Here is a 12,801-nt window from a genome sequence, read left to right as displayed (position 1 = left end):
AGAGGTGATGTTTTTAACAAGAATGAAATTACCACGACAGATCAAATAGATAATGTTGGAAAAATTGGATATCCTGTACTACGAAGCTCATATTTCTGTGTTGGTCATTGAAACCCCAATAATTAATGTTCTACTAAGCTCCAAATTGGGTTATCACAGGAAGATAGTCTGAAAACAAGCTTATTCAGAACAGTTTGTTAATTATTGAGTGGAACCAGATAGCAGGTTTTTATTTTGACTCTGCTGAAATAAATATATTATGCTCCCATTTGTTTCATTACTCCCATTGTTCCTATCATATTATATCTGTACTTTACAACAAGCCAGTTTGAATTCATTTTAAGATAAATGTTTAAATTTAACAAATACATTAAGTATAACGTAAAAGAGGTTAATTCATAGTAAACATATATTTCCAGTCATTTTGAGTTATGTATGTCTATTTTACAAAACTCCCAAAACAACACAGTTTTTACACATCCAAAATATATCTCACACAGTTTTTTAGCAGAGAAAAAGCTGGATATCTTAATGCTTTTTATGCATATTTACTCAAATGATAGCTTAAGGCAATGCCCAAAATTATATGAAAACCAATATTGTAAAAAAAAAAAAGTTGTTTGATCGGGAATTACTATCTATTTTGGAAAGCTATTGGGATTCAATTAAATAAAATTGAAGAGATTGAACTGGCAATACTGCATTATTTTTTAAATTTAATATCTGTCCTTATCTCTACACATTTAACTCAGTGTAAATTCTCTATACAATAAAGAATAAATACACCACAAAGTAAAATTCAATGTTGCAAAAAAAAATTAATGAAGGAATGCTTCTTCTCTAGCAGGGAAAGAGTAAAAAGCTCCCTTTAAAAAAAATCTTTTTAGAAGGAATTTGAGGGAAGAAGTTGGAATGAGAAAAACTAAACAGAATAGAAATAAATATTTTATGACAGGAAGCGATTACTTACAGCCCATGAAAAATGAGCGGGAGCTGCCAGGATAGCACCCCCTTTTGCTGCCGAACTACAAACAAGACAGGGTACTGATCATCTTCGGAGTCACTCTTCACGGTAACACGGAGGGCATCCACCTGGACAGAGACAGAGACAGCCAGGGCACTCCCATCAGTCAATGCCTATTCTGTAACCGCAATGGTATTTCTACTTTAATCCTTTTCTGATGGGAGTAAGTTAGGATGTGGCCCACAAAGAGAAGCAGCAGACTTATAAAGACATTGTGCATGCCCAGAGTTTGAGTAACAAACAGGGATAACATGAAAACCTAATACATGAGGGCAGGTACAATATTGTTGTAATTTCGAAAACTTGGTGAGATGGAACTGGTGATTGGAATATAAATGTTAAAAGCATATAAATTGTTTAAAAAAACCCAGAACCAATTTAAAAAGACGGGGAGAAGTTCCTTCATATGTGAAAAATTGCTACACCTCTATAGAAGTACACAATACTAGGGATAAAAGCCTTCTTAAAGGTATTTGGGTGAATATTAGAGAGAGAAAAAACTATAGGCCACTCAACCAAGCAGACGAAATACAGGTAGTCTTCGGTTCATGACCACAATTGAGCCCAAAATTTATGTTGTTAAGTGAGACATTTGTTAAGTGAACTTTGCCCCATTTTACAACTTTTCTTGCTACCGTTGTTACAGTAAGTGAATCATTGCAGTTAAGTTAATAATCTGGTTATTAAGTGAATCTGGCTTCCCCATTGACTTTGCTTGTCTGAAGGTCACAAAAAGTGATCACATGATAAATATGAACCAGTTGCCAAGCATCTGAGTTTTGATCACCTGATCATGTGGATACTGCAACGATCATAAGTGTGAAAAATGGTCATAAGTTACATTTTTCAGTGCCATTGTAACTTTGAACGGTCACTAAACAAACTGTTGTAAATCAAGGACTACCTGCAGACAAACTTTTTGCTGATCACTTAGCCAAGGTGTACAGTAGTGGGAAACAAATTCTGCAGTGAGTGGGTTATCTAACAGGTTTGTGATATGCCTAGTTGACAACTTCGTCACCCAAATGGTGGAGGAGGGAACTAGAAGATCAGTTGTACTGGATTTAATCCTAACTAATAAGGTTAGGTTGGTTGAAGGAATGGAAATTGTGGGAACTTTTGGGGAAAGTGGCCATGTCATGCTACAATTCACCATAGTGCAGAACAAAGTGACTGAAAAAAGTCTTTAGACTTTACGAGAGCTGACTTTAACAAACTAAGAGGAAGATTAGAAAGAATTTCATGGATAGAAATCCTAAAAGGAAAATCAATTCAAGGTGACTGGGAAACCCTGAAAAATGTGATAAGGGAAGTGGGTATAGCTAGCTTAATGAAGAGAAGAATTGGGGGTGACTTGACAGCTGTCTTCTGGTACTTGAGGGGCTGTCACAGGGGATAGACTTACAGTATTCTCTAAACCAGAAGAGGGCAGGACTAGAAACAATTATGGGTAGTGGAAAGAGAGATCCAGTTTGAAACTGAGGAGAAATTTCCTGAAATTAACTAATGAAAGAATTAATGAAACGAAGAGCTCTCCTCCTACAGCTGTGAGGGCTCCGTCATTGAAGGTTTTCAAGACATGATTGGACAGCCATTTGCCTGGAATGGAAGGACTTCTGCCTTTGGGAGGGGATTGGACTAGAAGACCTCCAAGATCACTTCTAGCCCCACAATTGATTCTATGTGAAACAGAAGGTATCCCACGCAAAGACATAGCTCCTCAGCAAGTGCAGGTAGTCCTTGACTTACAACAGTTTGTTTAGTGACCATTTGAACTTACAATGTCACTGAAAAAAGTGACTTTTTACTTTTCTTTTTACACTCATCGCTGTTGTGGCATCCGTATGGTCATTGATCAGAATTCAGATGCTTGACAACTGTTTCACATTTTGATGGCTGCAGTGTCCCAGGGCCATGTGATCAGCTTTTGTGAGTTTCTGACATGCACAGTCAATGAGGAAGCCAGATTCATTTAACAACCATGTTACTAACTTAACAACTGCAGTGATTCACTAAACAACTGTGGCAAGAAAGAAAGAAATGCCTCACTTAACAACTGAAATTTTGGGCTCAAATGTGGTGATAAGTTGAGGACTACCTGTACAGGCAGCATACTTCACCATAGACATTTTGCTCAGGTGTAGCCTGACAGCCAGCATAGCTCCTTCGAGAGAGGAGGGGTCTTCTCCCAGCAGGTTATTCTTTTCCCTGAGGGAGTAGGGCTAAGAAGCTGCCATTAGCCCACAGTGCACAGCTAATGTTTATGCAAATGATTTAATGTCACCAGGAGGACATAATGCTAAACGGAGACATGGGAACAATGGGCACACATTACCCCACTTGGTCTGTTCAAATTAAGGATTCACTTGTATGGCAGGGATGGTAACCATTTAACCAGGTAAAGATATCTTAGCCAGTAAGCTAAATGATGTGATTCATGATCCCCTTTAGAATTCTTCCCCTCTGCTCAGAATCAGCCGTCCCATGCCTAGCATTTAAAAATCCTGTTCTAGAACAATTGCATCTGCCTAAAATACAGAAGGAAGCAAGAAATGGGATTTCTGCCACTATTTTATAGGAACAAAGGGAGATCAGATTCCTTACCTCTATGCACACTTTGGAGTTGTTCTTATTTCTGGAAAACATAGGGTCATAATGGAATCTTTACTCTCCAATGGTTATTAAATAAGGATACTTTTAAAAGTTTTGAAATTCTATGTAAAAATATAATTTCCTAGAAAGGTTGAATACCAACACATACAGATAAAATAACTTGCTATGTATGTGGTTTGGCATTACTTGCAGCCTCAGAAACACCAGAGGTTTTGAAATTAGTGAGGTGCCCTCCAATGTTTATGGAAACTAAATCAATAACTATTCAATAACTATTTATTCAAAAATAATTTTGAATAACAGACAAACAATTTGGAATACTCAATCAATGGCTCCAAGTATTAAATAATAGTAGACATATTTCTTACAACTTGTTTGATTCAGCAAAAATATTTTCTTAAGGTCTATTAAATTCCTCAAAGAATGTGTAGAAAAGGTTAGTTCCCACTGTTTTTAGCTTAGAGTTTTAAAAATTCTAAAGAAAATTGGTACGTTACAGACTTGTCTCTTTGTAATTCCATGTTAGGTAGTTTTGCTATGATGATCCAGGTTCTTCAAACACAGTTAAAGTTTGAAATATGTCAGTATTTCATTAAATTATATTCCAATACACTGAAATTTTTCAATCAATGAAGAACTTTGGATATACTGTATCATGTTTGGACTGTTTCAAAAAGGTGATTCATGGAAGAATGGCTTATCCTCAATTTTAAATTTTGGCTTAATAAATTTGTCAACATCCATCTTTAAATTAGCTTTGTATCAATACAGGCAAGGTATAAAAAAGACAACAAAAGAAAATGTAATTAAAAATATTGTAATGTGCAGAGATGGATAGGCTCATGAGGGAATAAAAAAATAAAGAAGAATCTGAATATTACTCTGTATGGGATTTATGGTATAATTGGCTAGAGGAAAGGGGGGAAAAAGTAGGAAAGCAAAAAAGAAAAGAAGAAAAATCAAGAAATTAAAAAATAACTACAAAACTGGAAAATGAATAAAAGGTAGAATTACGAAATAGACTGTAGCAAATAAATAATAGGAAATGAATATAAAATGAGTCAAATGTACATAAAGGTTGTTATATATACAATGGAGAAAAAAGACATATGAAATAATATAAATTTATTTATTTTATTTATTTATCAGTACAAATACAACATATATAGTTATATATAGTTATATATATATATAGTTATAGTTATAGTTATATAAGATTTACATGTACAGATAAAAGAATCTCAACAGATATGTAAAAGAAGTGTAATGTGTTGCAAAGATGTTATGTTTGCATAAACAAAATAAAAAGTAAAAAAAAATAGCTTTGTGTCAGCCAACAGACAAAATTATATGTCCATATGATCCAGACTGAATTTGTTGTTAAAATTTGAATCACAAATTGGGAGAAATAATGGCTTCCGAGGGAGTTATAGTGAACTGAAGAGCTGATGATCACAGGAAAGATCAAGAAACTGGTGAGTAGATCAGTTCTTTGGGCCCCCTTCAGTGGACCAGAGGAGCCGCCAACAGTGAGTCTTGTGAGACCATTCTGGGAGGAGTTTGATTCTGTTGCCCCCGAGGATTTGGATAGGTTGCGTGGACGGCTGCGACCGACCACATGTTTAATGGACCCGTGTCCCTCCTGGTTGGTACTGGCATCCTGGGAAGTGACACGAGGCTGGCTACTGGGCTTGGTGAACGCCTCTTTGAGTGAGGGGTCCTTGCCTGCCGCCTTGAAAGAGGCGGTGGTGAGGCCCTTACTCAAAAGGCCTTCCCTTGACCCGATGGAGCTAGCTAATTATCGTCCAGTCTCCAACCTTCCCTTTTTGGCGAAGGTTGTAGAGAATGTGGTGGCACAGCAGTTTCCGCGACACCTCGAGGAATCCGAATATCTAGACCCATGCCAGTCCGGCTTCCGGCCCGGACACAGCACGGAGACGGCCTTGGTCGTGTTGGTCGATGATCTCTGGAGGGCCAGAGATAGGGGTTGTTCCTCTATCCTGGTCCTATTAGATCTCTCGGCGGCTTTTGATACCATCGACCATGGTATCCTATTGCGCCGGCTGGGGGGGATGGGAGTTGGAGGCACCGTTCTGCGGTGGTTCGGCTCCTACCTCTCTGACCGGACGCAATGTGTGTTGGCAGGGGGGCAGAGGTCGACCCTAAGGTCACTCACTTGTGGGGTGCCTCAGGGGTCGGTCCTCTCGCCCCTTCTGTTCAATGCATATGTGAAGCCGCTGGGGGAGATCATCCGTGGTTTTGGGGTGGAGTATCATCTGTACACTGATGATACACAGCTGTACATTTCCACCCCAGACCACCCCAACGAGGCTGTCGAGGTGATGACCCGGTGTTTGGAAGCCGTCGGGGTCTGGATGGGGGACAACAGACTCAAGCTCAACCCCTCCAAGACCGAGTGGCTGTGGCTACCGGCACCCCGGTTCAGTCAGTTGATTCCATCACTGACCATAGGGGGCGAGCAATTGCCCCCTGTGGAACGGGCGCGCAATTTGGGCGTCCTCCTAGATGCCCGGCTGTCAATGGATGACCATGTGGCAGCCGTGGCAAGGGGGGCGTTCCACCAGGTTCGCCTGGTGCGCCAATTGCGCCCCCTACTGGACCGGGATGCCCTACGCACGGTCACTCATGCACTGGTGACGTCTCAGCTGGACTACTGCAATGCCCTCTACATGGGGCTTCCCTTGGGACGTGCTCGAAGACTGCAGCTAGTCCCGAACGCAGCCGCGCGGGCTATTATGGGGAGTACTAGGTACTCCCACGTAACACCGCTCCTGCGCAAGCTGCACTGGCTGCCTGTGGTCTTTCGGGTGCGTTTCAAGGTGTTAATTACTATCTTTAAAGCGCTCCATGGCTCAGGACCTAGGTACTTGCGGGATCGCATCCTACCACACACTTCCCTGCGACCGATTCGCTCTCACAGGGAAGGACTCCTTCGGGTGCCGTCCACTAAGCAATGCCAACGGGTGGCGCCTAGGAGTAGAGCCTTCTCTGTGATGGGCCCAACCCTCTGGAATGACCTCCCCCCCGATATCAGAACCACCACCGACTTCCGCTCCTTTCGACAAAAACTGAAGACTCACCTGTTCCATTTAGCCGGCCTGGCCCATTTATAGTTTTATTCTACCTCCTGGCAGATATTTTAATTGGGTATTTTTAGGGTATTTAAATATTGCTTTTAACTACTTTACTTCAGATATGTACAGTTTCTTATTGCCTCCTCTTTGTGTTTGTATTTTCTATTTATTGATGTGTTTTTATTTGACTGTACACCACCCCGAGTCCCTTTGGGGAGAGGGGGCGGTATAAAAATCTAAATAAAAGTAAAGTAAAAAGTAAAGTAACCTCTCCGGACATTGAAAGAAAGAGAAATCACCCACATGTGCTCTAGGCAGCTGCTGCTCCAAGGAAGACTGCAGAGCAGCAATTTTCCTTGGGTGTGAGGCCACAGAATGAGACAGTGAGTTTTTTGACACCAGGATTGAAACATTTATCTTTATTTATTGGCTTATAACCTTATAGGGAATGAAATATTATTAGATTTGTACATATACATACACATGCATAAATTAACTTGCCTATAAGGTTGGCAAGTTAAATATTTACATGTTTTGGTTTGTTATTTTTATTTTTTAGTTCAGTGAAGGATTTGTTCTTTCCACATTTCCAGGTAGTTTTCTTTTTTTTTACTGATAAAAAGAGAGTCGGTAACATGGAGGTTATTGTAAATACTGAATGTGTATCAAAATATGCAAACATGCTATATACTTTGTCCTCTTTCTTACATAGAACTGAGAGTTGGGTATATCAGGAGAAGCAAAAGTACTTTGAATGCAAAGGGAATGGGTTATATTTTAAGGGTATATGATAAAATGGAAAGAGTCAAAAATAAACAAACTGGACTGAATGCAAAAGTAAGTGATAGACGTGAAAGAAATATACTTAAAGAAAATGAATGAAAGAATATATATTTCCTTCATTTGGGCAGTGGCAGACTTTAGGGTTTACACACACACACACACACACACACACACACACACGTGTGTGTGTGTGTACCTGCAACCAAGGTACACACTGATACACCTGTACCTGTGTGTACCTGCACACAGAGGTACACACTGACACACACACACTCACACACACACACACACACACACACACACTGATGTAAACCCTGAAGTCTAACACTGCCCAAATGAAAGAAATACATTTAGGTGGTTTGGTCACACACAAAGAATGAATGAACATCTCTTTAATGTCTTATTAACACCTTTTCTTTTATTGCACTTTGAATAGCACTGCTTATCCTTTCCTCTCCCCCCCCCCCCAAAAAACCCACCAGTGTGGTGGATGGATGGATGGATGGATGGAATGATAACCTCTAATTACCAATATGGAGTTAACTGTTATGTAATCCCATGATAACATGTGCTCTGACATTATCTCAAGGAAGCAATGGAAGCATTTGTCATGACTCAGAAAGAACAGGGAAATCTGAAGTTTGTTTAAATGGGAGTTTTATTTGCAGAAACAATCACGTAAAAGAACAAGTTCAGAAAAATAGCTGGCACCTAGGAAACTGCCAAAACGGAAGGAGGGGTGGTGTTTCTTGAAAGGGATAATGAATGAATAACTCGACTGGTTTCCAATTCTCAATAGTTAGGCCTTGTCCCTCTTCTACCTTCCCCATCATCTGAGCCCCGCCGCAGGCCTTCAGCATTTGCTCCCCTCCCCCGGAGGTCTTCTCCTGCCTCGCCACCTGAACCCGCCAGCCGACCCTCCCCAGCTCTCCCTCTCCCCCGCCTTCCAGGGCTCCAGAGTCCTGCCGCACCTGCCCCAGGGAGCACCTGTCGCCTTACCTGGCCCGCCTTACTGGTGTAGTTGAACGAGTACAGCCGCTCCGTGCTTCGGTTGACCGTCCCGTTGAAGACGTGGTCGAACTGCGCGGCGTGTTCCGCGGAGGCAGGGTGAAGGCTACTCGGCGGCGCCCTCGGCGACTGCAGCAGCTGCTTCTGAGCTCCGGCCACGGCCAGCAGGAGCCCGGCCAGCCCTGCCCAGCCGCTCATCTCCGCCGCAGTGGAAGAGGCTGCCGAAAGGAGAGCGACCGGGGCGAGTTCCGCGAGCCCGGGGCCTGGCTGCCCTCTGTTTACTCGCTACCTCGCTGCCTTCTAGCCGCGGCCGGCCGTTCGCCGCGCCCGGGGCTTCCCACGCCCTTCTTCCTTGCCACCTGGCTCATTTCAGAGGGACATCCGTAGTGGGTCGAGGCGTGGTCAGTGGATCTTCTCCTCTGGGTGGCGAAGCGAGGCCGGCTTTTTCCGGACTTCGGAAGGATGACGCCGATCGATCTCCCTGGACTCAACTTTAAAAAAGACAAACCCGCCGCCGAGGCTCCCGGTGGCTGCTGCCTCCGGCTTCGGCAGCTGCGCATCCAGCCTGGGATCGCAGGCGCGGAGTCCTCGGTCCTCTAGAAAGGAAGGAAGAGGAACGGGCAGGTGAAGCGCTGCCTGCCTGCCTGCCTGCCTTCCTTGGTGGAACGCGGATGATCTACCGATCGAACTTGCCCAGGAAGTGAGCTGCTTCTGCCGCCGCCGCTGCTTCTGCGCTGCTTCCCTGCTGCCGGCAACCCTCGGCCCCCGAATGTCTGTCTCAAGCGAGGGAGCGTAACTCGTCATTGACCGGGACCTCTGCGCCCCCTCCCCGCGCTGCGCCTGGTGTTTGCGATGTTCGGTTCGGCGCGGGGGTGGGTGGGGAAACCGAATCCCGTGCCTTTTTCACAGGAAAGCTCCTAAGTGCGTTAGTTCAATCTTGTCCGTGTATCTTGTCCACATTCCTGCTTCTTTGCCTTTTGTAAGCAATGCTTCCGACAGGATTCGTTTTGAATAGCAAAGTTTATACCTGCAATTACCCCACTTTCGCTTCTAGGTAAGCTGATTTGAGATGCCGGTCTAGGGAGAGCCCTTAGTGAACCGTGCAGACTTTATTTTTTCCTTATATTTATTTATATTTCATATTTCTTAACCATCCATCTCCCCGGAACTCCTGTGAGATGTTGGACCAGTCCCTTCTCCCTCAAAGGGTTGTAGATGAGGCAATGCTAGATGTGTCACTGTCAGTTCCTAGAGCAAAGGCAGAATATAAATTGTAACAACAACAACATAACAATAGTGGGGGCAGGGAGAAGAGGTTCGAGCCCACCCTAAGTAATGGAAAACTTCTGGTGGAGCACAAGTCGCCAAGGTTGAGAAACACTGCGTTAGGGGTTATTGTGTGTGTGGGGGGGGAGCAGGATCCCCCAAAGCAAAGCTACCTAAATTTCATTTGGTATCTCTACCCCACCCCCACCCCTTCCTGTAAAGCCTTAAGAACAAAGAACAAATGAGAGTACTACCATGAATACAGATTTTGGGCCAATCACCACCCCTGCATGCTTACACAGGAACAAAAGGAGGAGAGAGAAAAAGACTGTGAGGAAACATAATTGTTATTTTCAGGTATCTGAAGGTGGTTATTCAGAAGACTTGAGAAGAATTATTGAATTTTGTTTCAGAAGACAAGACAAGAAGCAACAGGTCTAAATTATGAAGAAGCTGGTTTTGCCTGGGCATCAAGAAAATTTTCCTAGAGTTAGAGCCATTCAGCAATGGAATAGATTCCGGAGTTGGAAACTGGTGGACTTTCTGACACTGGAAAGTAGTTAGTAATTTGGCAAGGATGGTGTAATGCAGGATGTTTTGCATTGGACCGGGATCAGACTAGATATCCCCTAACATCCCTCCCAACCTATTTATTCAATTCCAAGATTAGGTGCTTCCCAGGGCAGTTTAAATCTGGCCTAAACCCCAGTAGGAATCATTTTAAACAACCAGTTTGCCCACTTATGCTACCAGCATTATGATTTTACTTTTCAAAAGGACATTAGGAAATGGTCACTAGATATTTAGGAATCCCATGAAGACCTCTTCTTCTGAAAGCGGTCAATAATGCTTCGTTTAGCAGAGTAGGAATTTTCTTTTAAATAATTATTTATGGACTGCACAATCCAAGAGGTCCTTTGCTGTTTGAGGCAGGACAACAGCGTTCTACACTGCAATCAGCTGAGCTGGTGGATTCTTCAAAACATCAGAAGGCAGCAGAAACGGAAAAAAGGCAGCAGAAGCCATGAAGCAGCTTTGTCTTCCTGGCTGCTATTCCCTTATTGGCTGCCTGGAGGCCGTTTATGTGTCTGTCGCCTGCTCAGGGGAGCAGCTGCCAGTGTGCTGCCCATCTCTGGCTTGGGGGCAGGAAGCAGACACCTTGCTCCATAAGGGAAAGCAGATGTCACATCACCCACTCTGCCAGCTGCTATACACAAACATCACCATTGCTGAGGAAATGGGTGAATAATGACCTTGGTGAAGTCACGGCTGTGTCTTTTACTGCCTGATAATGGATAGACCTCCCCCCCACCTCATCCAATAAAACCCCAACAAGGTGAATTCAGTATATTGTATTCTACAAGGCTTGAGATGGAAAAGCAATTCTCATTCCAATATGGCTGTGTGTGGGCAATCTTTTCCAATAGTTACGACTAACTGTATATTTGAGTGGTTGCCACTCAAGTTATGAAATAGCCACCAACATATTACAGAGATTGTGAAAACAGATTTCTGTATTGTAGCGAGGCAACCAGCTAAATTCAAAACTCCTACCTGTAACAGAGCAGAGGGCTTTTAGCCTCCCACCGCTTGCTGTTTTCGTTCACCAGGAGTGGGAAACAGATTGCATAGGTGCAGGGAAGTATTCAAAAATAAGGTCTTCTGCCTTCTACTAACAGTCTTCTGTGACTTCAGAACCTCCTTTTCTCTGGAAAGGTTCTTGCTTTCCCTACCCTTTTGGGAAGTGGGGAGGAGGGGTTGTTTAACATAGAGTTTCTCAACTTCAGCAGTTTTAAGATGTATGGATGCAGGGGAATTCTGAGAGCTGAACATCTTAGTTGCTGAGGTCGAGAAACCATGGTTTAACAGCAGAATGTAGCCTGTCTTCATCATCACCAATGCTTTGCCTCTCTTAACATCAAATTGGCCACTGCATGATAGGCGTTTCAGACAGCCACTCTGGAGGGCTTTAATGGCTAACAGTTGTCATTACAAATTGCAGTATTGTATCTGAAGTAATTTATGTATGGTTAGGGTCAGGCTATGTTTATTTTATTATAATGTTACCTTTTGTAGGGGATGTGTTGGCCTAGTGGTTAAGATTTTGGGCTTGTCAACCGTTCAGCATCCAATCACCATGTGACAGGGGGAACACCCGTTACTTGCCCCAGCTCCTGCCAACCTAGCAGTTCAAAAGCATGTGAATAGATAAATGGGTACCACTTTGGTGAGATGGTAAGAGTGTTCTATGTACCTCACTTCCCATATGACCATGGAAAATATCTTTGGGCAATGCTGACTCCCTTGGCTAAGAAACAGAGACTGGAAACCTGTATCTTTTGCGCGCGTGTGGGGGGGGGGGAGAGACATTTACTTATTATAGATGCTTTATTATTTTTTCACGAATGAAGGCGAAAATACATGTCCCAGGATAATGTTACAGGATCCAATCTGGGTTGATCACCAGGACCAGAGGTTTTGTCTCCCGAGGATTCGGACTCATATTGAAGCTCATCTTACTGAGATGGGCTCCAGCATGAGTCCGAAAGCTCGGGAGACAAAACCCCTGATCCCGGTGACCAACCCAGATTGGTTTATTATTTTCTGTTCTTTATTTTATGTAATGTTCAGATCGCACATCAAGTATTCTGTCCAATTCCGGGTGTTACATTTTAAGAAGGATTCAGCTGAACTACAAAAGATGCAGTGGGGATGATCAGGCAGCTAGAAACTTAAGTCCTATGAATACAAATGGGAGGATTTGGGAAGAGAATTGAAGAGAGAATACAATAGCTCCCTTGAAATATCTGAAAAAGAATATGACACAATAAAATCAAGGTCCTGCTGTCTGTTCTTACGGAACACAGAACTGTAATGAAGGATTTTAGTTTCATGAAGATAGATTAGCTCCCCCACTGCTCTTCCTAAGCCTGAATCAGAAAAGAGGAAAGCTGGGTATAAAGCTAGCAATCCAATCCTGTCCAGTGACGTGCGGTGAGGTTTACGGCTGGT

The 12,801-nt window shown here is 43.0% G+C and overlaps 1 protein-coding gene across 2 annotated transcripts in view; it reads right to left on the bottom strand.

The window, feature by feature from the left end:
• SIDT1 (SID1 transmembrane family member 1) overlaps positions 1–9,294 on the bottom strand; it is a 71,157-nt gene extending 61,863 nt beyond the window's left edge. For both annotated transcript variants that reach the window (XM_081940515.1, XM_081940516.1), the window contains exons 1-2: positions 8,515–9,294; positions 971–1,092 (exon numbers count right to left, since the gene is read on the bottom strand). In XM_081940515.1, coding sequence (XP_081796641.1) covers positions 971–1,092; positions 8,515–8,721 — 329 coding nt within the window. In that variant the 5' untranslated portion in view covers positions 8,722–9,294. The remainder of the gene's footprint in view (positions 1–970; positions 1,093–8,514) is intronic.
• Between the last annotated feature and the right edge of the window lie 3,507 nt (positions 9,295–12,801).

This window comes from Natrix helvetica, assembly GCF_964273705.1.
Source record: "Natrix helvetica genome assembly, chromosome: 2".
Classification (NCBI taxonomy): domain Eukaryota; kingdom Metazoa; phylum Chordata; class Lepidosauria; order Squamata; family Natricidae; genus Natrix; species Natrix helvetica.
This window is presented reverse-complemented; position numbering and strand designations above follow the sequence as displayed.